Source organism: Pseudopodoces humilis, chromosome 3, assembly GCF_049639895.1.
Source record: "Pseudopodoces humilis isolate 2021_Gansu_Grassland_sample_001 chromosome 3, ASM4963989v1, whole genome shotgun sequence".
NCBI classification, from domain to species: domain Eukaryota; kingdom Metazoa; phylum Chordata; class Aves; order Passeriformes; family Paridae; genus Pseudopodoces; species Pseudopodoces humilis.
In genome coordinates, this window is record NC_142202.1 from 68,034,453 (window position 1) to 68,060,458 (window position 26,006).

General features: G+C 38.3%; 3 protein-coding genes across 6 annotated transcripts in view; 2 read left to right on the forward strand and 1 right to left on the reverse strand.

The window, feature by feature from the left end:
• The window catches only part of LAMA4 (laminin subunit alpha 4), a 101,530-nt gene extending 100,252 nt beyond the window's left edge, over positions 1-1,278 (forward strand). Inside the window, exon 39 of the transcript XR_015772159.1 lies at positions 519-1,278. The gene's annotated coding sequence lies outside the window, so the exon portion shown is untranslated. The remainder of the gene's footprint in view (positions 1-518) is intronic.
• Positions 1,279-2,167: 889 nt separating this feature from the next.
• TUBE1 (tubulin epsilon 1) lies at positions 2,168-16,611 on the forward strand. 4 transcript variants are annotated; one of them, XM_014248340.2, is made up of 12 exons: positions 2,168-2,296; positions 2,370-2,443; positions 4,222-4,274; positions 6,410-6,467; positions 7,023-7,138; positions 8,133-8,254; positions 9,558-9,745; positions 10,549-10,724; positions 11,540-11,680; positions 13,178-13,318; positions 14,202-14,376; positions 15,429-16,611. In XM_014248340.2, the coding sequence occupies exons 1-12, from the start codon at positions 2,272-2,274 to the stop codon at positions 15,585-15,587; spliced, it is 1,428 nt and encodes a 475-aa protein (XP_014103815.1). In that variant the 5' UTR covers positions 2,168-2,271; the 3' UTR covers positions 15,588-16,611. The 4 variants fall into 4 exon arrangements, with proteins under 4 accessions (XP_014103815.1, XP_087909411.1, XP_087909408.1 ...); XM_088053285.1 differs by having other exon boundaries at positions 14,202-14,254; XM_088053282.1 differs by having other exon boundaries at positions 6,413-6,467.
• A 113-nt stretch (positions 16,612-16,724) lies between these two features.
• On the reverse strand, positions 16,725-24,789 carry CCN6 (cellular communication network factor 6). Its single transcript, XM_005518613.2, has 5 exons — positions 24,727-24,789; positions 21,164-21,437; positions 20,550-20,792; positions 17,912-18,105; positions 16,725-17,511 (listed from the first exon to the last, which is right to left on the reverse strand). Exons 1-5 carry the CDS (start codon positions 24,787-24,789, stop codon positions 17,230-17,232), a joined length of 1,056 nt encoding a protein of 351 aa, XP_005518670.2. The 3' UTR covers positions 16,725-17,229.
• Positions 24,790-26,006: the final 1,217 nt, after the last annotated feature.

Sequence of the window (26,006 nt, forward strand, 5' to 3'; positions counted from 1 at the left end):
TGAGATTTAAGGGTTATTCACAGATTCACTGTGGTCCATGGCAATTAATTTCCACTAAATAACATAGTAAGTTATTTATACAATTATTCTATTTGTGTTCCAAAGCTGTGGAACACCATTCCTGTATAACACATCAGCAGAATGTTATGGAGAAATTAAGGGTAAGAAACATGTATTACCATAAGTCTGTTGGTTAAATGATTAACATAGACAAAATTATTTCCAAGGGGACCTGTATCGATTCATGCATTTTATACTATGTTGATGAAGTGGAACTTCAGCTACAACAAAATAGGAAGTCAAGTGTGTGATTATTTCTTCGACAGAGTTGAGGTGTTTCGTTAAACATCTGAGCATATGCATCAAGCCAAACTGGCTACTGCACATCAACTTCCTGCCCTTGGACCTCCTTTGGCAGCTAAAAAACATCCCCACATGAGCATGAATCTCCATTGCATCTCCAGTTCACAGTGTTTCCAAGCTCAGAGAGACTAATCACTTCACCTTTGCCTTCACAGACCACTTCAAGAACAGTGGAAGCCAAAGCTCAGAGTGTCTTGTTGCAACATCATGTTCAGTAGAGTGAATCTCACTAAGCTGAATCTTCATGGGACATGGAACATAAAAATGACAACTAACCTTAAAAACAAGTAGAAAGTGGACCTAATCACACAAGAAGAAAGTCAGATACAGTAATATTAAGAGATTCTGTAGAATTTAAATTAAGCATTAGAATGCTTATAAGCAATGTTGTACAGCTTTTAACCTTAATTAAGGCTGAGAAGACATGAAGAGAAGACTTTAAGGACATGACAGTAGGCAGGAAGTATAGATGCAGTTTGACATCTAATAGCAAGAACAGAGCACAGCCTACAAGTTTGGACCACTTCAAAAAAACATAGGGAACAAAACTAAGTTATAGATTACATCTAGTCTGTCCAGAGAGAAATGGCTACCTACTTTCCTGATTAACATTCATGTAGTTTTACACTAATGATTAGTTTATAGAAAAGATATGTTTGAGGCAGAATTACTTTATTCATGCTAAACATGCCTATAACACTAAAGCCATTGGTCCTTTTCACACATTTCATACATGACACTTGAGTAAGCTTGGGCCACTCAGTACTTTTTCTTAAGAATAATATGATTCCAATTAAGTTTTACAAAATTTGCCTGTGTATCTATTTCTTCTATATAATGCATTCTTATATTGTACTGTAAAATATTTGCTGCAATACATACATAATCTTTCCAGGAAAGTTCTTTTTAAATAGCCATTTACTGTAACTTTATTTTCCTGTAGACCTACAATTAATCTCTACAGGTCATGTCTAGGAGCAAATAAAGGATTAAAAATGTTATTTAACAAATTTTTTTTTTGTACACCACCATTAAAAATAATCAAATTGGAAAAAGAGTGTTTTGTTGGAAGATTTTAGCCATAAAACCTAATGGACTGGGTTGCTTGGAAGTGCTTTTTTCCTCCCACAGGAAGCAGAAATGTCATCTGTGGCACAAGACAGCCTTCTGCAAGCTTTGTATGTCCCACATTCTTTACTGTTTTAGTCCTGGACTTCACAGTGCTGGATTAACAGTTGGACTTGTTTGTCTTAAAGGCCTTTTCCAATTTAAACGATTCTATGATTTTGCAGCTGAGCTGTGTTGTGGACCAGTCGTGCCGTGCTGAGACAACAGCATCCCTACACTCCTCGTTTTTCCACTGTGGACAATTATAATAAGCACAATATGAAACTGAGCTTAATGTGCAAGCCTGCTGGGAGGGTACATTTACAGCATTACCAAATGGCCGTTTTTACATTTAATTTTTAATTTGTATTTTCATACCGTTTCGCACATTTCACACCACCTCCCTGAATTTTGTATTTGGGGAAAATAAAGCGCTTCCTTATCGCAGCATTTTTAGCCATAAAGGATAATGAACTGTAGTGGATGGAAATCCTTCTGTTCTCCCGTAGAGAGACTTTATTTTAAGTCTTTGTCAGGCCCCCTGCATCTGGGCCTCAGCCGAGACCCTGCAACCCCTCTCAGGTCTCCCTCACACTCACCGAATTTCTGGAAACCTCACTACTCCCCCGCGCTGTCCCCCCTAACACCCCCCCCCGCTCCCTAATGGCACGTTCCACTCGCGGCGGGCAGGCGGCGAGCGCCCGCAGCTGAGGCAACGGTTGGGACGTTCCACCGCAGGAACTCAGGGGGCGCGGCTTCCGGGCGCCGGCTTCGAAACAGTGCTGCGCCTCCGGTTCTGCCATGACCCAGTCGGTGGTGGTGCAGGGTAAGGGGGTCGTGGCGCCCAGACCTCCCGCCGTGCCCTCCCCGTGCCTGAGCCGTGTCTCTCCCCTTTGCAGTGGGACAGTGCGGGAACCAGGTGGGATGCCGTTTCTGGGACCTGGCGCTGCGGGAACACGCCGCTGTCAACAAGGTAGGGGCGCCGCTGGCCCGGGGTGAGCCGCCCTCGCTGCCTTCCGCGTTCGTCGCTGTGACTGCGGAGCGCTGCGTTTGTTTGGTTAAACTGAGGGCGCTTCACTGTGAGCACAACCAACCCCAGCTTCTCGTGCCGTACGTCTAATAGTGAAAAAAAAAGGCTAGGGTGAACTATTAAGAGTCCTTGTTAAGTTAGAGGGTGGGCAGCCACCAGCCGTGTGAAGTTTAACGGGGATCGGCGCGTCCTGCACCTGGGATGGGACAACGCTGGATGTACGGACAGGCTGGGGACATAAATGAGAGGCTGGAAAGCGGCGCCATGGAAAGAGACCTGGGGGTCCTGGTCAATGGTAAGTGGGACATGAGCCAGCAGTGCCCTGGCGGCCAGGAGAGCCAACCCTGCCCTGGAGGACATCGGGCTGCATGGAGGACAGCATGGCCAGCTGGGCAAGGGAGGGGATTGTTCCGCTCTGCTCTGAGCTGGGGCAGCCTCACCTCCAGTGCTGGGGGCAATTTTGGGCGCCACAATATAAAAAAACCCACATTAAGCTGTTAGAGAACATCCAAAGAAAGGCCACGAGGAAAGTGAAGAGTCTTGGGGTAAAACCATACGAGGAGCAGCTGAGGTCACTTGGTCTGTTCAGCCTGGAGGGAGAGGAAACTTAGGGTCTCATTGCAGTCTGCAGCATTCTCATGAGGGGAAGAGGAGATACAGACACTGATCTCTTCTCTGTCGTGACCAGTGACAGGATCCAAAGGAATGGCCTGAAGCTGTGTCAGGGAACATTTGAGTTACATATTAGAAAAAGGTTGTTCACCCAGAGGGTGGTTGGGCACTGGAGCAGACTCCCCAGCACCAAGCCCGTCAGAGTTCAAGAAGCATTTGGACAGCACTCTCGGGCTCCTGGTGTGACTTTTGGGATGTCCTTTGAAAGGCTGGACTCTGTGTTTCTTCTGTGTCACTTCCAACTCAGAATATTCTGTGATCACTAATTCTGGTCAGCTTCCTCCAGCATTTCCACACTGAAAAGCTCAGTGTGTCTCCCTATGGCCAGGCATTAGCAGGTCTGAGGCAGTTAACAATATGGTAAGGGCTGTTCAGTGCTCATACTTTGCCACTGGCAGTAAAGCGAAAGAGGATACCCCCAAGGCCCACCATTGTTTTCTATGTTAGCTCATGCCATGACTTCCTGTACAGTTTTACTGACCAAAATAGCAACATGAGGGCATAGGATTGAACAAAAACACACTTTTCTTGCTGTGACTATAAAGCACTTAAGGTATTTAAAATTGTCAGATCTCTTTAGATTTATGTTGGGGTAAGTAATTTCCCTTGCTATCCCTTGGCAGGGAGTTCAAGAATCAGTGTGATCAGTTTTTGCAGAACTCCATTGCCATTGGTATCACAAGCATGGAACCCATGATGAGCTGAGAGTTGTATCAGTGATGAACTGAGTCAGCGGAAGAGCAGCTCTTCAATTTTTAATAATTGCATTGGGATCTTCAGTAAACTGCTACAGTTGCTTAATCCTGTGCTGAAAAATTAATTTCCTAGTTACATTCTCTTCTCAGTTTTTAATAACAAGCTGATGTTTCAGTGAAATGTTCTTTTTAGAGCTGACTAGAACTAGCTGGATTCAATGGAGATGTTCACTCAGTTTCAAATGATGAGGTTTGGCAGGTGTCCTTCAGAGGTCCCTTCCAACTTAATTTATTCCATGAAAAAGCATTGAGAATTTTTGACGTTACACATCATTTTGTGTTGTTCCCTTTTAGAAAGGAATTTATGATGAAGCCTTAAGCAGTTTCTTCAGGAATGTAGATACAAGGTAAGTTTTGATCCAGTAGTTCATGAGTTTACATGGTAGATCAGCGCTTATGGTATCTTCTTTTAACCTAAGTTATAGTTTTCTTTAAGTCATATTCAGCTTGTGCAAGAAAAAGATTTTGCTCTCTTATGTTCTCCTCAAAACAAAAACAAAAAAATCATTTTCCTTATCTTTGCATTTCCATTATATACTTCAGTAGTTAAATGTGTTGAAAGTGTGTCGGTTTGTTTTCTTCTCCTCGTGTACCAAGTCCTCGACAGTCGAGATCTGATAGCTTTAGCCACTGCAGATAAAATTCAGATTGTGTGCCCTCTGAATACCAACTCAGCAGCATTTCTTTAAGAGTTGTAAGAGGAATTGTATACAAGATAGTCAGAAAAAACTTTTTCTCGTTTAGAAATTTTTAGAAAAAAAAATTTGTCTTATTTATCTGACTATTTTGTTATCCAGAGTGGTGTCTATAGTTGTTTTTTTATAAGTTAACGAATTCATACCTTAAAACTATTCAGTCATCTCTTATCTATCCAGTTACAAAAATCCTTGCAGTTTGCAAGAAAGAAATGTGTTCTTGGCCTGTTGCATTTTAATCAATAAAAAAAGTTTGATCAACCTCTGTTTCCTTCCATTATATGAAAAGGTTGTTGTACAGCAGTGTGATTTTAACTAGAACAGCACTGAAATCCAAATTACTTTGTCTGAAATTTTACCTCTTAGAAAGAACATTGCAAATGTATTGAAGTTCATTATCATCATTTCATATCAATATTTCTGACACCTTTTCATTTTTTAAAGCAAGAAAATTCGATCATAAAATATGTCTGCTTCTGTATGTGCTAGACAAAGCCTCCTATTTTGTAATTGACAGGTTGGCTGCAATAGAAGCATCTGTTTTCTGTCTCAGCAACCTGGTCGAGTGGAAGGTGTCCCTGCCCATGGCAGGGGGGTTGGAACTGGATGATCTTTAACGTCCCTTCCAACCCAAGCCATCCCATGGATATAGGAATGTTGGGATTTTTTTTCAGCAATTGAATCCAAGTGATTGAAAGTATGATCTGGCATGAAAGACAACAAAGCCAACAGTAAGAAAAATAAATGTTCTGGTGTTGGTTCTATTTCCTCTTTGAATTTTATTAGGCCCTGAAGAGAAATTCTCTAGGTGGATTTACTGGTGCTGTAGCGTACTCCTGCAGGTATTGTGTAGGCTAGAGGAGTCACAAGAGCATTGGAGGCTGCTGTGAGCTGCTCACCTAATGAGAAGTGTCCAGAGACCATCTTTGCTTGAGAAGCTGGAAAATTCTTGAGTAATCCAGTGCAGCCCTGGACTCTTTGCCCCTTATTCTTGATGGGATTCGGTAGTGCATTTTAGCTGATGTTTTGTGAATATAGTGGCAGTTAAATGTAGAATGGTCTAAGACATACTTTAAATTTTGGTTTGGCCATCTCCCAGATTAGGTAAATAATGGAAAAGAAAATAAGATCAATCTTCCCTGCCTTTTTTTTCCCCTTGTGCTAAATATAGTTTGGCTAGACCATAGTATCTCATCCTTTGAGTGGGAAAAAATGTGATTCTAACATAACTTATAGTCTGTTGGCTCAGTGCAACCAGTCCTGGGAAAGAAAGAGGATTTAGCTATGTCAGCCCAGCAGGATTTTTGAACTGGTAAATCATAATAAGCAGAATAAATCAAGCACAGCACTGTGCTGGTGCAGTTACAGAGCTTTCACACCTCGAGCACAAGCACAGTGTTGTACTACCCCCACTGAAATGCTCCTGGGGAGCTTTTTTCCATTGTTTGATGTGGATACACATATCATGTGCTGATAAAAGATAATCCTTCCCAATTTTGGCAATGCTTGTAGAATTGCTTCAAAGCAGAGGCTGTATCTGGGAGTAAACTCTCATGCTTATCTTTCATCTTCTTGAGGTAATGTTTAGGATAATTCTGATTGAGATCATGTCCTGTAATTGTATTATTTTCAGGAATTATGAGGTCTTAGCATCATGTTCAGGGTGTTTCTGTTTGTTTGCATTGTCATAGTCCTCCAAACACAAAATAGATAAAATTTTATTGTAGTATAAATTTTATGCTACGAATCTGATCTTAGATTTTTCTGTTACTATTTTTTTTTTTCAGAAGTGGTGATAATGGTCCTGATATTTACAAAGGAAAAATCTGCTCTTTAAAAGCACGAGTAAGGCTATCTATAAAGGTCACTCTTTTTACATTAAATATTTATGTCCAGCTGTGTGGGAATTGTCATGAAGTTCTTAAAATTGCACACAGGTTTAAATACTGCTTTGAACAGTAAAATTTCTAATATTAACTTTTATTAATGCAGTAATACAGTTTGCTGACAGTCTTGTTGAGTAATTTTATTGGAATTCTATTAAAATTATTGTAGCTACTATCAACTGAGGATTTGGTTTCTTTGAGCCACTTTAAATGATTAAGAAGCAAAGAAACATAAAAATGTTTTAATTTTTTTATTCCTAAGTAGTAGGGCAAAGCATAAAATTTTAACAAAATTTCATCATCTGAAATGCAGTCCTATCAAACAACTTCTAGCAAATCAGCTAAGGTGAATCTAGTTGGTCTCCTGGTTAAAAACTGGGGAGGGAAAAAGTTTCTCTGGAGCAGAGCAGAAACAGAATTCCTTTTGTATTGTAAATAATTTCATATTTCTTTGTGTGATTATTTCAAGGGTGGTTTGCTTACTGACTGATTTAAATTCTTTCCATTCTCAAAGGCTCTGTTGATTGACATGGAGGAGGGTGTGGTAAATGAAATTCTACAGGGACCATTGAGGGATGTGTTTGATAGCAAGCAACTTATCACAGATGTTTCTGGTTCAGGAAACAACTGGTGAGAACCTCTTTAGAACACATTTCTTAGCAGCTAATTAGATGGTATTTGAAAGGGGAAATGATAACATAGCTTTGAGTCTTCTGCACCTGGAGAGCTGCTAGCAAACTTGGAGTCACTGTTGCCTGGAGGAGGGCTTTGAAAAGGCTCTTACAGAAGAATAATTCTGCTGATATATCATTTTATCTCTTTTTTTTCTCCTTAGTTTTTGATTTTCTTTACAAAAGAACATGCTTTTTATTTTTGTTTCTTTGGCATTCAGCTGCTTTCATTGCTTAGTCGAAACCATAATCTAGTTTGAGACTGCAGCTACTGTGGAAATGAGATATATGAACAAATGTGCTTCTGGTTTTTAAGCACTGCAGAGTCTGGCTTTGTGCATATAAACTACAAATTACCAAAAGAGATATTCAGAAGAAGATTGATTAACATAATGAATTCCAAATTTTCACAGAGACCTTAAGGTACTCTAATTCAGTGCACTACAGACTGGAAAGCAAATCACCCAGCCAATGTACCAAAAGAGAGTGCAATATGGGGAGTAAAAGAGTCTTTACTATCTATTACTAGACAAGTGTGTAGAAAATTAGCTGTTAGGGGGGTTTTTGTTACTAGTAGCAACTGACTTGTAGAGTACTCAAAAGATGATCTATACACTTATTACGTAGGGATATCTTTATTGTTAAGGACTATGTAGATTTCATTTCATTACTACAATTGGATCATGCAATGTGGAAGTTTATTTCCTTTTCAGTACAGAATAATAAGTGCATACTCTAAAGTTGTGAACTTAGAGCTGTTTGCATCCTCCAAGTTAAAACCATGTCCTGACTTCCATATGCTCTTATGTAGTCACAACTTAAAAACTCACAGATGAGGTGTTGCACCCAGCTTTGGACTCTGAACTCTAACATGTCACATAGAAGGAGTTAAAATTAAAACTTTAAAGTTTGATTTTTGGGGGTGTGTTTTAAAGTACTTTTCTTATCTTCAGGGCTGTAGGTCATAAGATATATGGCTGTCAATACCGAGAAAACATAGTGGAAAAGCTGAGAAAAACTGCTGAACATTGTGACTGTCTACAGTGTTTCTTTATAATTCATTCCATGGGAGGTGGTAAGTAATCTTTTTATGGGGAGTGTGATTGAAGTAGCCACAGATGAAAAAAAGAAAACACATGGATCTTGAAAAGAAAAACAATATAATAATCTATATCATTCAGAATGCAGATTTTTATAAAATTAATATAGTATAATTGAGTGGACCTGTAGTTATTTATCACTTGTTTTGTTAGAGCACCGAGGAGCTCTAATGTGCTACCCAGAACCAAAATGAATCTAAAATTCTAAAGATGAGGCAATGAGATCAAGACAGATACCAAAGACATACACTGAGGTATTACCGATCAGAAGAAGTATCAGTGACCTCTGAACACTGACAGCATTGTCATAATCAAGTTGGTTTTAATTGTGGGGAGTTTTCTAAAAAGCTTTGAAGGAGACTTCTAATGTCGTTTAACTTCAGAAAAACTTTGTTTTTCTGTTTTCCTTCCACATAATTCACTTGAATCTGATCTAGTTACTTTGTTAATAAGCCAAAAAGGAGAATCCTTTGCAGTGACAATTTTGTCATTTTTACATTGCCATCAAGCCTTCCTACTGCAGAAATCTGAGAATAGAATGCATTATAACTGGTTATGATGTGGAAAAAGACACAGAAAATAGCTCTTAACTATGAAGCAAGGATTTTGTCAAGGGCCTTTTTTGTGGCCATTTGCTTAATTTCAGAGACCCTGCAGGTACTGTTTCTGTTATTGTGAAAACTGCTGTCTTGTTCATAGACTAAATTGTCTGCCACTGAGAATGTAGCTGGATATTCAGAAAAAGACCACAGTTCAATTCTCTGTTTTGAACTCAGGGCTGCATGCTTAGTGTTAATGAGGAAAAAAGCCTGTGTGCTGGGGGGCAGGGGCAGTTAATTTTTTTTACTGAAGTATGAGAAAATTTCATAAAGAAACCCTAAAAGGAAAATAGTGTTGTTTGGGAAAGTTCAATGCTTTTAAGCAAATGTTGTGTTTCATAATTCAAATTAAAGAATTGAAAACAAGAAGCAGAAATATTAGGTCAGAAAATGTTTGTTATGTAATGGGACTTCATGGTTTACAGAAATTTTTGAGAGTGTATACTTCATCATGATTGTCATACTGTGGGAAATAATTTTATTATTTAATTATTTTCCTGTCTGGGAAAAACCTTCCTGCCTTAATTACCTTTGAGTAGCCTCTACTGTCAGCCAAATGCTTCAGAAAATATTCGTTAACATACATAATTGAAAAGTTGTATGTCTCCTACGTGAGTGTTAGAACCTAAGATAATGTGGGGAACCTGTCTTCTCTCATTCTGTCTTCATTCATAATAAGGGACAGGATCTGGTCTTGGAACTTTTGTACTAAATTTGCTTGAGGAGGAATTCCCAGAAGTATACAGATTTGTTACTTCAGTTTATCCATCTGGTGAAGATGATGTTATTACTTCTCCATATAACAGTGTTCTGGCTATGAAGGAGCTTAATGAACATGCAGACTGTGTACTACCAATAGAGAATGAGGTAGGAAATAATATTCTATTTCTGTAATTTTTTTATTAGACAGTGGAAGTGTCTCTTCCTTTTCAGTACTGATTTACGTACCAAATCTCCAAAAGCATCATTTCACTATAATTGAACTTCTAAGTCACTTGCAAGCTTTTGAAATGAACATGGGTATTGCTAAAAAGTTGCTCTGCTCCTTCAGAGTAAGGTAGAGTGAAATTTTTCATGGGTATTTCAAGGTAAACAGTGAAAAGCTTCTTATTTACTGAGGTAGAGTGTCTTCTATTCTTTTAGCAATCAATTTTTGCATAGTATTAGTAGGGTCCTGCAAGGACCTCTGACTTCTCCAGATTCCAGCAAACTTAACTGTGCTGATTAGTGATATAGGAATCATAGATATACCTGACCTTGCAAAGTGCTAGACTCATTTGAATCGAGCTTCGGTGACTGTCTTGCTGTTTACTTATGAAAAAAAGCAAGAGAAAGTGAAATTTAGTGAGAGACCATATTTTTTTGCTTCAGGTGTTATCTTCTAAAACTGCATTTTAAATTTTCATAAGGATTTTGAATAGTTGAATAAAATTCAAACTTCTGAGTCAAGCTGTGTATATATTTGTGATATGTAAGGCACAGGCTTTTAGAAGCATTTCGGTCAACTGGAATTGCTCGAAAGTTAGACGTATCAAAGGTACAATCTTTAAACTAATAGTACAATGTCTGAGCTTTAAAGATTATTAGAAATTAAAAAGTGCAGTACTGAATTTCGAAGTTCTATACTCAAGACTACTTCTGTGCTTTTTTTTCCCCTCTCTCTCTCCAAGTCCCTGTTTGAGATAGTTAATAAAATTCATCAAATGATCAATTCTGGGAAGTTAGGATCAACTGTGAAGCAAAACAGCTTGGTAACATCAAGTGCAGGGAGTGCAAAAACGCTACAAGAGAAGCCATTTGATGCAATGAATAACATCATTGCCAACTTGCTGCTGAACCTGACAAGGTAAAGCTACTGGTTATTCCTCTGTAACAAAGTGGGATTGTTGGAGGTGGTGTGTGCAGTAAATATACAGGCCTGCATCAACTTGAGTAATATTAACTTGTTTTCATTCAATATGTCTTCTCTTTTTAAGAATTTGTTACTAAATGCTAAATTTGGAAGTACTCAGATTGTAATGGTGTTGCTTTAGCCATGATAGTCTTAAAACTGAAGTAATTTTATAGGCAGAAGGATATTGCCTTCCACTAGTGCCTAATGGAGCCCATGGAGGTTTGCCTTTCTAGGCCAGTTGCACTATTTTATAAATGTTGTCAGATCATTTCTGCATGTAAACTGTCTATTGCTGCAAGAAATATACTTCTGGACTATTGGCCTGTTTTTCTTTTAAGCAGCTTGTCAGGAATGCTGAGTCACATGTGTTTTATTATAGCCTGTTTAGTAAAAGTGATAGAGAACTCAAAGACAGATTTATGAACCCAATTAACTGGTAATAACCAGCTGGTATTAATTAACCAGTATTAAATTGTATTAAACAATATTAATAGTACTGAATCAGTGCTAAGGACTACAACTGGGAAACAAGGAATTTTTCTTGGTAATTTATTGTTCTTTAATGGGGCATGCAAGTAAATAAGACATAGCACTGTTACTGCCAGATGTGAAAGTTTTCTAATTATACTTGAACACTTGCTTAAATGCTGTGTTGTTTTATAATTTTATTGTGCAGAACAGCTGAAAAATAGATTTCATAGAAGTTTACCATATAGAAGTGATTTACTTAGTTTGTAGTAGTATCATAAAAGTTGTTAATTTTTCAGCTCTGCTAGATTTGAAGGTTCCCTAAACATGGATCTCAATGAAATCAGCATGAATTTGGTTCCATTTCCTCGACTTCATTATTTGGTTTCAAGTTTGACTCCTCTGTATACACTGGCAGATGTTAATGTTCCTTCTAGAAGGTAAAAAAAAAAAAATATTATTAGTGTTTCACATTTAAAGCTTAATTTCTGATTTTTCCATAGTTTTCATTTAAAAATTGCATTCTGTAGCAAAACTAAGGATGGAAGTTTTAAAACTTGTATGTCTGCCATATTTTCAAATTCATCCTGCTGATTTATGGAATATCTGTTGTCCCTTTTCTCTGTAATGGTTGATCCAGTAAACTTGACATCCTTTTAATCTCTGCTGGAAGTGTTTCTATTGGGAAAATGTGTTACTTAGAACCCACACCAAAAGTTCTTTTGAGTAACAGTTTGCACTTGACTGACAAAATACTCTAAAGACTAACAAGGGATTAACTAGGCTCTTTGGGGAAATAACAGCATCTTTCTTCAGTCTGGAGATGCAGTGAGTGCAGTGAGCCTATTTAACATCTTATTTTAATAAGCTGATGTGTCAAATTTTGTGAAATATTTATCCCTCTGACATAGCGGAAAAAATACCAGTTAAAATAGATTACTGGGTTTAATGGAGTGTGTTCTGTCAGCAAGAGGCCCAAACAGTGTTAGAGACAGCTAAGGGCAAGTGATGCAAAGTAGAGAAGAGGACAGGACCACACTTATTTTCCAGTAGCAAGTTGTGACAGATCTGTTGAAAACATACCTTGAGGAGACAGTGCAGGGTTGGAGGGAAGGTAGCAGACTATGAGGAGATGGTCTCAAAGATGTTTCAGAACGAAGTGGGAACTCTAATATATTTGTCTCCTTTATTTTTTTGTAATAGGCATGTGGCAGAGGTGATACAAGAAAAAAGAAATAGAGATTATAAATCTACAGCATTTGAAACATGGAAAGAATAGCTGAGATGTTGTGGGTGCATGGAACACCATCTTTAGTATCCATAGTACAGGGAAACTTGATTAAGGAAGTGAAGAGAGAAAGAATATGATCTGCAGTGTCATCTTTTAAAGCAGTCATGTGTGATAAAATTAGAATAAGTAGACTAGGCAAGTATGTATAGCCTGTCTTTTCCCAAATCATTAATCAGAATTAACACAGTTCTATGACTCATTGATCCTTTTAAATAATGAAGTGTAACAGGCAGATAATCAGTTCTGTAAAGATCTTCAGCACTTTGATATTTCTTGTCAGATCCTTCCCAGTTAGATTGTCCACTCAAATTGCCACATAACCAGAACCCCAAGTAGTTAAATCCTTTTACAGATTTTTAAGACTTTGTAACCCTTGGCCTCAAATTGCCTTTATAAAGACAACTTCTCTGACTAAACAGTGGCTTGTAACTTGAGGGTGAGGAAAAAATGCATCCAGTATGTTTATAAAAACTTCTAATGCCAACCTATGTACATATAAAGGTTTGAATCTTTCCTATAATTTATGGTCCTGGGTTAAATGTACCTTTATCCAGAATTTTATGAACTTTTAAATCCTGAAGGTGGCATTCTGTAGAACTTTCGTATCCTACTTTACTAAGAGTAGATAACTTTTCTTTTCTCCCAGGCTGGATCAGATGTTCTCAGATGCATTTAGCAGAGATCATCAACTAATTCAAGCAGATCCAAAGCACAGCCTCTACCTTGCCTGTGCACTTCTTGTTCGAGGAAACGTGCAGGTTTCAGACCTTCGCAGAAATATTGAAAGGTTTGTAATACCACACAGAGTAGTCATGGCATTTGTACAGAAACCGGCAGTTGTTCAGAGCATTCCAGCTTTTAATTTGAACAGTTTGAATACCAAATCGGTTTACTTCAACACCCTTTTCTAAATTTTGAGGAGAAGAAAACATAATTAACTTATGTAATGAGTGAAAATAAGTCATATTATTCCTGGATTTCCAAGTAAAGGGAGGTGCTACTCCTCTCTTTCTCCAAATTGCAAAAAAAAATCAAAGCCCAGCCTTCCAGGGGGTCTCCCAACAGCAAAGGATCTTGGAGTAATGAGTTCTGTAGTAGTAGTTTGTTTTTGCTGGACAGAAGGCCCTTCTCTTTCAATGGTTACTTTCATGTAGGTAGGACATCATCTTTATTTTAACAGCTCTGTGCTGCTAGCACCCATTTTCTACCTTGAACACTACTGAGCTGCATAGATATAACAGGAAAGGCAGGCAGAATGGAATTTATAGGCAGACAGGTGCATGGGGAAAATCTCTGGGAATCTAAAGTATTTTACTTATTTCAAAACTACAGGTGTACTGATTGCCCCCACACAGTATTAATCTGCCCCTTTACTAAATCTCAGAGTGCTTGCAGTCCCTTTTATAGAAACAGGTACTCATAACTTCACTTTTCAAATCCCAATGCATTGAATTAACAAAACACAATTGATGTTTGCAATTTAAATTTAACACAGAGATACAGTGGTTTAGTCTGAAGTCTAAAATATCTTATTCACAGTGATAGTTATAACTGTCCTCCTTAATCTTGAGTGCTTAAATGTTAACTTTTTCAGACTGTTAGTTGAAACCGTTAGTAGTTAGCCTTTGTGTTCTTTATATTCCTTAGATAACTAAATTTTTGTATCACAGGTTGAAGCCTTCTCTTCACTTTGTCTCCTGGAATCAAGAGGGCTGGAAAACTGGTTTGTGTTCAGTACCTCCTGTGGGCCATTCCCATTCCCTTCTGGCTTTAGCAAACAACACATGCATAAAACCAACTTTCATTGAACTCAAAGACAGATTTATGAAGCTCTACAAGAAAAAGGTGCAACTGTTATCATTATTAACATCCATAGTCACAAAACATTAGCATATTGCATTATTAAAACACAGACCTTAGTGTCATGAAGGGACTGTCTATAATTAACAGCCCAAGGGCTATATTTGTCTGACCAAGTAGTTCAAAGCCCCATCCAACCTGACCAAGAGCACTTCCAGGGATGAAGCATCCACAGGTTCTCTGGGAAACTTGTTCCAGTAAAGAATTTCTTCCTAATATCTAGTCTAAACCTTGGAGTCCACCAAGCTTTCTCTCACTTTGCTTCCTCAGCAGGACAGGAGAAAAGTACAGTGAAAAACTTGTGGGTCAAGATAAAGACAGGGAGAGCACCCAGTTATTGTCATGGGCTAAACAGACCTGGCATTTGGGAAATTAATTTAATTTATTGCCAATAATAGCAGAGTAGATGTCAAGAAATAAAAATGAAACTGAAAACACCTTCACCTCCATTCCTGCTGCCTTCTTCTCAGCCTCAGAATTCTGCTTCTGTTCCTTCTTAGCTGATCTTAGTGTCTGCAGGGCTGTTCCTCTCACATTTTCTTGAGTCTTCTCACTCAAAGCTATTATGCAGCATTTTTACCCCTTGATAAATACATTGTCACAGAGGCATTACCAGCATCACTAATGGGCTCAGCTGTGGCCAGTGGTAGGTCCATACTGGAGCTGGCTGGGATGGTTCTGTTCAACATGGGGGCAGCTCCTCACAAAAGCCCCCCCTGCAGCCCTGTGCTCCCCTTGCTACCAAAACCCTGCCATGTAAACGCAATCCACAGCTGGTCAGGCATACCCAAGAATGCCTGGGTATGAAAAGATGGGTGTTTGAGAAGTCAGTAATATCGACTGTGATTGACTAGGGAATTGTTACCAAAGTTACCAAGTGTGTAAACAAGGGATGTCGTGGTATAAGCCTCTAAGAGCTGTTTCAAAAGTGCTTGCACTCCCCCATTCAGTATAGTTTAAATGGTATTTACGGAGCCAAAGAAATCAAATACCAAGAAAAGGATAACACTGATTTTTATTTTTTTTTATTCTCTTAGGCTCACCTTCACCATTATCTGCAAATAGATGGGATGGAGCAAAGCTGTTTTTCGGAAGCTATATCCTCTTTGTCTGACCTAATAGAAGAGTACAGTGAACTGGATGCTACAAAAGATGGGCCTAGAATAGATCCTTCAAGACTGAAGATTGCTGTTTAAAGAAGGAAGAACTGATTTTAAAAACAACAAAAACAGAAAACACTTTCCCTAAGCATCCAGCTGCATCAGTTAACCAGAGTGACTTGCAGCATGCTATTGTAATTTCAAAGTGGGACCAGCACAACAGCTTCCTTACCTCAAGAGTTGTCATTAAGTGGTGGGCCATGCCTGTAAGAAAGATTTGAAGGCACCTAATTGTGGCTGGTATCAGTAAGGGCAGTAATCCTAACTGTGGAATAAATTGACACACAATATGCTGTGAAGAAAAGGAGGAGAGATTGTATGTAGCAGCCAAAAACAATTCTTCTCTCAGATTTTTCAACTTAGAGTAAACTAAAGGTAGGTCTTGCTTCAAAGAAGGATCACCATTGCTAGATTTAGTTTTTAACAAGTGACTACAAAGAGAAGAAAAGCCCATGTAGTCTTCTCAAAGATGAAAGCAAGTCTTTAATGAAACTGCTTGCTTATACTTTTGCAGTAGACATTTCAGAATGCTCTAAGCTATGTTCCACGTTCTAGTATTTCTGCTTCTATGTTGTACTTAGCTATATTAGAGCATTCTCAGTTGATACCAAAATTGGAAATAACAGAAAATTCAAAAAAATAAATTTTGTTTCAAGTATTATACTTGGAATATTAATTGTTTCATGATTCATATTCATGAATGATGAGTTGCACTTGATAATGGGATGATACAGAATACCTCTGAGCGAAACACGCACTTATTGTTGAAATGACCATTTGGAGAAAAATGCTTATAGCCTTGAAAGAATGCAAGTAAAATAAATGTTTTAATATTTATAGTTATCAGGGTAAGCAGCTTTTTATATTACAGTAAGAACTTTTACAAAATAGAATGTACAGCTATTTCCAGTTGCTTTCCAGTGAACTGTTACAGATCAGAATGGATTGATATAATGATTTCTTGAAATTTGAAGTCCTAACACAGTTGGAGTGGATATGTAAGTAAGCACAGTTTTGAATGTATAAGCCTGTAAGTATTCAATAAAGTATTGTGATAACATTTGTTGAGAGCATTTTTGAAGAAAATGTTCTAAAAATAGCGATTTTCTTAAGTCTTGCTTCTATTATCTGCAGTTGCCCACTTATTTGTTCCTTTGCACATCCAGTGTTTATATCCATAACACTAGAGAAAGACTATCTGTTGCAAAAAGCAGTCTTAGTTTAAAGCTGATGACTTCTGTTTCCAAACAGCATTGATGTGTTTTACTATTGAAGATGTATAGCAGAAAAGGTTAATTTAAGAATGAAGAATGATAGATGAAGTATTACAGGGCAACTTTTTTCGTAATAGGTTAGAGCATCTATTTGTCTTTGTGGGCAAAAACTTGTTACAGAGGGATATGAAGCTCTCTTGCTGTGCCTTTCTTAGTTACCAAAAGTTCTTGTTGGAGTACTGCTGGTGTTAGATACATTCTTGAGGAGGATGTATCTCCTCATGTAAAAACAGTTACATTTAAAAAGATGCCATCTGGCGTTTTACAGGTGCTAGTTAATTAGTGAATGAATAGTCATGTGTGTAGTTTCATTATAAACACTGCAGTGGCAGGGGGTTATGCTGACTCTTCAAGGTGTAACTGTGCTGTTGCACTCCATGTGTTATAGTCAATGGTGTATTTTGTCATAGGAGTTTGAGTTGGGAAAACATATCTCCCGGAGCACTGCAAATCCTCTGACACACACAGGATGTTATCCACATCATCTTCCACCTGAAGAAGCCTTCGTTGGGACACTCAAACTGCACAGTGATCATTTTGGACTTATTAGGAATGCAGCACCGCTTGTCCAAGCACACTCCACAGAAAGTTAGTTTGTATCTTTGAGTAGTTGAGCATCCAGAAAAAACTAGCTTCTCTGCTGTTGGAAGCTGGAATGTTGGTTGACATGTTTTTCCCTTTGGAATCTGTAATATTAAAACAAAGAAAACTCTGAACATTAAAAGCGATCATGTAAAAAAAAACTTGCAACATTTACGTAGAAATATCTTGAAAGTTACTCAATCTGAAAGCTGCCTGATTTTTCCTTTGTCAGTCAACAAACAGAAAATATTTTGGGAGTGACTGTGCATCAGGACAGCATTAGCAGCACTTATATTTCAGGGCACTATATTCTTTTGTTTGAAATCCCACATCTGTGGTCTGCTATTGAAACATGAACACTGATAGTAGAAGACATAGAAGACTAACTTTAAAACCCATAAAAAAGAAATAACTATTTTATTAGTACTTGCTAATACATCCATTTTTCCATTATTTCCAATATTTTAATTTTTTAATAGGAACATATTTTATGCAAGAAAATACCTTTATTTTCTTCAGCATATTGGTCAGACAAGGCTGAATGAAGCATAATCTCTTTTCTTTTTTCATTTCACATTTTCTGTTGTCATTGGTCACTCTGCTGGATATGCCCATGCCACAGGTCCTGGAACAGGGTGTCCAGGGAGTTGCCTGTATGAGGCAATTTTTCTTCAAAACTAGTGGTAAGCTTCTGTAAGCTAAGACAGCAATATTTTATTTATGCAGCCCCAAAAGGTTGAATTGAAAATACAAGGATAAGAATTTGCTTTCTGTTTATGAAGGTATTTCTGTTGGCAAACCTAAAAATGAGAAATAAAATTTATACAAAATTCAGCTGAGCTGCAGGTAAATTTTGCTGATACTGGATACTCAGATCCTAGCCAGGACAATGAAATTGCATGTATTATATGACCTTCCAGTTTAATGAGATGGAAATACTGTGTGAAAAGAGTTAATTGTGGAATTTTTATGAAATGTTCAGATTTTTCTTTTATTTTAGGCCAAGCATAGTTTGTAAAGGCTGCTGAGAACATTAATATTTGTGTCTTTGTAGATTGATAAGAGTTTAGATTTTGTATTGAGGAATAAAATTACCCAATCACTTTCAGATATCACTAAAAAGCCCGAGGACTGGATTAGGTGGAGTATACTTTAAAAAAACAACATTGCAGTCAAAGGGTTCTACAAAAAAACTATGTAGAATCTGTGCATTTATGTAAAAGCATGGGCAGAATTACCTGGAATTACCAGAACTGCTATCTACTTGGAAAGTAGACAGCAACTTAAAGATCTCATTGAAGCCAGCAGTTTAAAAGCCTGACACAAATCTGCTATAAATAAAAGTTAAATGGTTGATTATACTTGGTACATTAAAGTATGACCTAGTTACATCTCTGTGTATCTGAATTAGGTAAATCAAATTGAAATGGAAAGCCAGAAAACAAGGTAAGAGGAGTAAAATGAAACTTACTATCCACTCTAACATCAAAGGGACTTTTCAAAACACATATTAGCCCATTGAGCCATCTGTGGAATTCATGGACAAGTTGACAAGATACTTCTGCTGGACTGGGAAATGGGAGGAGGAAGATTTTACTTGGAAAAAAAGAGAATTCAAGGTGTTTTTCTTCAGAAGATTCCCAAAGAGCAGCATCCTACAGCATGTACAGCCACCACAGGGACAGGTGTTGGGTCCTTGAACTGAGCCCAATAGAAAGTGTGCTTTCTCAGCTGTGTGTCTGCTCTCAAGGCTATGCTGTGCAGCTGATCCAAATTCCGGAATAAATGATGTCGTGTTGCAGTCAGTGAAGGAGTTACTGAAGGTTGGACTTCAGCTTTTGGATCTGCTGAAGGACTACAAGGTAAATGGCTTAATGATGTTCTTCAGATACTGAAATACATTAATTTGGTTTGCGGTGAGATGTATTTCAGAGGTTCATATGGTTTGGTTGACAATGTTTTCAATGCATTATGGTCTCTCTTCAATTAGATTAGCACTGTTCTCTAGAAGTTAAATCTCTCTTCAGTCGAAGTCAGTTGCTTTACCAAGTATGTGTTTATACAAGACATTAAGTGTACTTCTGGTAAAAGGCTTTGATGTTAGATATAGATATTGTATCATAATTCTGAAGTAAAGAATTTTTTTTTTTTTTATTTTGGCTTACTTGCGTGACCACTGCTTACATGTGAGAACTTGTCCTAACTGGACTTCAGATTTTGTAAGCAGGTCTGTTTGCTTGCAGACTGATCAATGTGTGTCTACTCAGCAGCCTTTGATTAAGTTTTTTCTGATAAGCATCGCAATCAATAAAATAAATAGTTTTATTTTATTGATCCATGATGGTGATTCCATCTGCCACCAAATAAATGACTCTGCTTTCTGGTACCTGCATTGGCTGTAACGAAGATGATTTTCACCACAGAAAGTTGCACATGCACAGGGAAGGAGATTGCACAAGCGTAGCAGCTATGGCCAAGGAAGGGCTGGCATAGCTGCTTCTGTCAATGGTGCTTCCTTAGAGTGAAAAAGAGAACTCGTGTTAGCAGCAGAGCAAGAATGGAGTTAAAGGGAACATCCATGGACCCTGGCAGAGTTGCATGGACAAGCTTATGAATGCTTTTCATCAGACTGAATAAAGAAACTTGAGGCAACTATTGTTCTTGCAGTGACCTAAAATTTGTGAATGCGGAAAAGCCACTAAGGCAATTTTTGTAGTTTTCTGCTTTCTATTGAAAGAGGAGACCTGCATAATGTTAATATAAGTATGTGAAAACGAAGACTGCCTAACACCACAAAGCAGGAAAAAGTGGGGCAGTTCCCAGGCTGTAAAATGGCTGCCCAGCAGTATCCCTAATTGGGCTGATCTGATGGGTAGCAAACTTCTGCAGAAAGATGCTTTGGCCAGTTCCCTGGTGACAGAAGCCAAAAGCCTTTTTGCTTTTCACATTCATTAGGTTTAGAGAAATGAGTCTGTGACCTGAGAGTAACAGGGGTAAATGGGACACAACAGTCACTCTGGCAAAGGCCTTCAGCAAGAATTGGGCAAGTGCCAGTGCGCTGCCTGCCTGGCTGCTGGAGCCAGGGATGCTAAATGCAGAAAGACTCACGTACAGAAAAGTTTACCAGCATAGCCAGGCTCACCTGACATCAGTCTGTAGTTGGTTGATTGAAGTTGTTTGTGCTGTCCCAGGCCACAGATGGATTGTCCTGGCTTCTTTCTGCCTGGGACCCTGGCGCAGGGACTTCCTGCTAATCTCGGTGTGAATACAGGGGTACATCCAATTGTACCACTGACACACAGGCACTTATAAAGTCTGTTAGGCTGAAAGGTCTGCCCGTTGGCATAATAAACTCCATTGAGCTCACATCCTACAGCTACCACATCTGAAAATGGTGAACAACAGTTACTAACACGGGAGGAGCACGTGGTTCTTGCTAACCAGAGTGCTAAAATGTGGTCAGTCTTTGTGACATCTTTGTAAATTATACAGCTTTATAAATTAGACATCAACATGTCTGCCTGTAATAGGCTTGTGCACAATGTGCACAACTGGTTTCACTAACGCAGCTTAGTTTAAATACAGTCACAGCCCTACTCTCAGATTCTTGACTGAGCAGTTGGAGGACTAAATTAGGATAAATTCTTTAGCACAGAGCTGTGCAGCACCTGCAAGCAGAGTGTTCCTCCAAAACCATTCACCCGGTGGTCCCCACCCACTTGGATTTCAATAAGGGAACGTGAAAGAACAACTTACATGCACACACGCCTGTTTCATACCTAGGCTTGTCTTCCGAGTAGTCGCAGTAGAGCCCTTTGTGGGGATCACAGACATCTGCTTCATTGCAGGGCTCTCCTGCCTGCTTGGCACAGACCTTACAGCAGCCACAGCCGTCCTTCACCAGGCTGACCCCAGGGGTGCAGGCTGGCACCGGCGGGCATCGGCATGGCCAGTGGCAAACCTCTTTGCGCTGGACTTCGCCAGTTTCTGAAGGTTTATCTCCAGGCTGCTCTGGTGGGCTGTGGAAAAACTTACACACAGTGGGCTATTTTGAGCACTGAATGCATATGTATAGCTGTAATAACATAAAATGAAGTCAACATGGAAAAAACTGAGAAGTTGCATGAAGATAACCAACATTTCTAATTTCACAAGATCAAAACATGAGGGAGGAGGTGAGGATTAGGTAGAAGACAGAGGACCATTTTCATCAGTCAGTGTCATACACTGAGATGTTCCACCAGTGAGCCTGGCCTACTGCTTGTACAAAACACAATTGACTGGTCTTTCCTTTGCCTTCTTTAGAACAAAACTGAACAGAAGTTTTTAAAAAAGTGTTTTAAAGTTAATGGTGGTTTTATTGTAAATATTCCTTCCTAGAAACCTTCTATCAAATTAATTAGCTTTTGATTCCTCACACTGTTTTATAGCCAGCCATAGTCCTGTGTGCCAGTTCTGATGGCAAGACCCTTTTAAAATAGGGAACCTCTTTTGAGTGTTGCTTTTGCTCCAAAATTTGAGTAGATGCTTACGAAGGAGCATTATAATATTTACAAATGCTCTTGTGCTAGATGCAAAAAATTAATCCTAATAAGGGAGGCTATAAGCTGCACTGAGTTTAATAGGTCACTTTCTAAGAGTGCATTTATTTGCATGACTAAACCTTCATTGAATCCGGGCTTATGGAGCAAAGACACATCTCATTAATGAGATTTGTATCAGCAGTAGGAAGTCAAGATCTAGCCAGAATTTACTGGTTTACACATTCTGTCTCAGAATTAATGTGTTTTTTTCTTCTTTTTTTTTTTTTTTTTTTTTTTTTTTAAGTAAAGGAAGACCGAACTAATTCTTAATGAGCTTATTTTTCTGAAACATGGGGGCAGATTAAGTTAGCACAGTGTGAAAGGATCTATTTGAGATAGCTATAGTCTATCTCCATTTTTTAAAAACTACAACTAAAACATAGTGGTTTAGATCTTAGCATTAAATCTTTTCATGCTGCTGATTTCAGCAGAAATGCAGATCATGGTATGGTTATTCTCCATGGATGAGTGGTTCTGTAGTTAAGGGAGGGGCATGCACAGCACTTGGCTACTCTACAATGTAGCGCCTGGGAGCCACTCTCATCACACAGCTTTGACTGCCCAAAGAGCAAAAGGGAAAGAAGACCCAGCCCCTCATCAGATGCCAGAATCACCATCAGGCTTGCAATAAAAAAAGCCAAAACATGTATCCTATATATTTATTTTTTTTCTGGGCATGTGAAGCCCAGCCTATCAATTTCTCTGTTCCTCCAAACTGCAAGGCTCTGCTGGTGTAGACATCACCACCAGCAGAGATGCTGAGGGAAAGGGGTCATTCAGCTGGGGTTCCTTGCTGCTCAATTTCTAACTGGAAGTATCTGCAGAATTCAGCATTTCATATGTCATAGCCCAGGAAAGCTCTTGCAGCATAATTGAGCTGGCTTAATTGAGTGCAATACTAAATGACCTTTTAAAAGCCTTTTTTCTACCCCTAATTTCCATTTTTCATGGTCATTTACAACTATACTTACGATATCTTAATCTGCAGCTACTAATGAAGCTACAAAGAAGTAGCTGTCAAGCTGAATGATTTTTAAGCTAGATATTAATTTACATAAGCAATTCATACAGTAAATGTATGTTAAACAATGTCATATGGTATTCCATGCAGTATGAAGAGGATAGTTGCATAAATGTTTCATTTATTAAAGGATTTCTTCTAATCCTTTTTATCTAAATGCAACAATAATACAGAAACAACTAACTCAAGTATACTTTTTAAGGCAGCTAAGCCTTTTCCTATAAACCATAATGTTAATTTGATGGATGTGTGCATTGGCATATAAATGTTCTTAAAGGACTGTTCTGGAAAAAAGACAAGCAAGTGTTCTATACATTTAGCAGTGTTTAAGACAACATGGTTGCTTTAGGACACAGTTCCTTGCTGCTTCTTTCTTTAGAAGCAGAGTATTATTAATTATTATTATTATCATCGTCATCAGGAATTTGTTGTTTGTGGTTTTTTGTTGTTTGTGGGTTTTTGTTGTTTTGGGGTTTTTTTTGTGGTTTGAATCAGATACCATGTTTCAACACAGGTATGTGTTGTGGGAAGTAACCTTATGTGCTTCAACCAATATGTTTCATTTGTATTACAAATTGAAACATGCTTTAAACCTACAGCCTTCTACTTCAGTGAGTTTCCTTTTTTCCGGAAAAGGTGCCAGCTAAAAGGTGTGAGACTAAAAAGTTCTTACAAAGAAAAACACCATGAGGCGAATATCTGACAGTTTTACCCATGGAATTACTGAGAACTTAGGTTTACATGAAAAATCTTCACATATCTGTTAAGTTACAATGAAAATGTAAAGTTTGCTTTTACAGTTTACAGGTCAAATGTTTTCCTAATTTGTGCTTCCCCAAGTTTCTATACCAAAGCTATTCACATCACACAAATCCATTGCATACTTTTCCTGATCCTATGGGCAGATCAGAAAATGAGACCATTGTGTAAGAGCCCTTCATGTGTTGTTTGTTTTCCTGTGTTTTAAAGATTGAACAAGGTTAGTATGGCATAAATAAGCAAATAGCAAAATAGGCAATGTATTATGACTAATGTTTGGTTATCTTAGTCTGGCTTTAAATATGCAGAAAGCAGAGGGAGACAGCCATTTAAAAATTCTGTTGACATTCATCTTGATTGTAAAGGAAAAATACACTGTGTACACATAGAGTGGATTTTCAAAATCAGGTAAATAAATAATGAAATTGGCCCTTGACACAAATACCTTTAGAAAAAACTATCACTTAAAATTTTCTCATAAGAGACAAAATATAACACAGCCCAGGTACCTTTCTCATTTGTAAAACTAGCCTGAAGTCAGACTGCTGTATATATATATATATATATATATATTTGCAAACACATGTATACATATATATTATGGAATATGAGCATAGATAAGATGTTTACTTCCTTACTGCATAGGATAGTCATTTGTGCTTATATTAAAAATTAAAAAAATAAATAAGCGAAGTCAGTGACAATTTAAGCTTCCCTAACACTTTTTTCTTCCCACTAAGTCATATTAATGTACGAAGAGAAAAAAAATTACCAAAACATGACTGATGCAGTAAATAAGCTGCAAATGAAATTTACTCAGGAGTAGGGAATGGCTCTTTATTCTTTATGAAGAATTTACTTCTCTGAAAGTTAATTCGTCATAAAGGAAATAAAAACTTTTAACTGGAACAAGGTGAGGAAGGGGAAAATCTTTTTTTTCTTTTTAATGAACTTACCTGTTGAGTGTAAGGGATGATGAAGATGGTGGGAACAAGGAGCCACCGCATGTTCCTGCACATTCAGAAGTGAAACTGGGAGATAGGGAACAAGCTGAGCTGTGTCAGAGGAAGCACTGAACACAAAGCTCTCCTCTGTCTCCCTTGCCAACCCTACTTTCCCCAGCACATGCACGAACACATACACGCATTCACACTTGAAATTCTCCTCTTCATACTGAACCAGCTTCACACTGAAATTTCCAACTGGTCTTCTTTTCTCTCCCCACTGGTAGAATACAGATTTTCACACCCTGCTTGATCCCATCCAGCTGATTCAGCCAGACTTAATTGAGGTCAGGTAGGGTGACATCTGATTCTTAAAATCTTGCTGCTGGAAATGCAGTGTTATTTTTAACTTGTCTTTAAATCTATATTGCAGGAATTTCTGAAATCTGAAGAGCCCCAAATACATGTATTTTTTGAGGTGGAGAAAGCAGAGTTTTTCAAAATTTCTAATGTATTGTGCCTAGCAAATCATTCCATAAAAATTCACAGTCAGTGGATACTCTCTAAAGAGGGAAGGAGATCCTATACAGCGTAGAAATTCTGCTACATCTTCTGCACTGTTTCTTTCCACAGAATCCTAATGGGGAAGCCCAAACTAAAATGTAGTTTTCCCTGAAGTATGCACCTTGTCTTATTGCTGTGTCACTGCATTTAAGCACAAGATTGTTCAAATCTCTGAATTCCCTCCCTCTTAATATCATCAAGGTGATGTGTTTGATTTTTGGACTAACAAGTGAGGGTCTCCAGGGTAAGATAAAAGCTCCAGCCCTGCAGCAGTGGTGTTGGCGGTCTCCTCATTTGTCCTTGCTCAGGCACCTCCTGATGCCCAAGAATTACTAGGGGAGGCTGCCAAAGACCTCACTAACACAGCAGCCATGTGTAGACAGAGGCAGTAGTGGGAGTAGGGAATCAAATCCAGCCCAAGCAATTCTGGCTCCCAGACTTGGAGCACTGCATGCCCTCTGTGGTTAAAAATGCAACCTGAATTGCCCCTCCAAACTCTTGAGCGTTTAGCTGTAAAACACTGAAAATCTGTTTTTCTTTAGCACAATCACTTTGTCACGTAACTCAAGATAAAGTCCAGGCAGTACCAGGATGACAAGTGGATGCAGCAGATCAGTTCATTTCATTATGTTACTCTGGTGTGTGGCAGTCCAGACACAAGCCATCCTTGTGTTTCCCCTTGAAAGATTATGAACATAACGCACAGGTGTCTTAAAAGTCTCTTCTGC

Bases quoted from the DNA above. Each gene is read 5' to 3' on its own strand.
- CCN6 (XM_005518613.2), bottom strand. From the start codon at position 24,789: ATGTGCAGGAACATGCGGTGGCTCCTTGTTCCCACCATCTTCATCATC. The intron at 18,106-20,549 runs GTGAGCCTGGCT...TTGCTGTCTTAG, and splicing joins CAACTACAGACTGATGTCAG to CTTACAGAAGCTTACCACTA. The intron at 17,512-17,911 runs GTATTTTCTTGC...TTAATATTACAG, and splicing joins ATATGCTGAAGAAAATAAAG to ATTCCAAAGGGAAAAACATG.
- TUBE1 (XM_014248340.2), top strand. From the start codon at position 2,272: ATGACCCAGTCGGTGGTGGTGCAGG. The intron at 10,725-11,539 runs GTAAAGCTACTG...TTAATTTTTCAG, and splicing joins TTGCTGCTGAACCTGACAAG to CTCTGCTAGATTTGAAGGTT. The intron at 11,681-13,177 runs GTAAAAAAAAAA...CTTTTCTCCCAG, and splicing joins GTTAATGTTCCTTCTAGAAG to GCTGGATCAGATGTTCTCAG.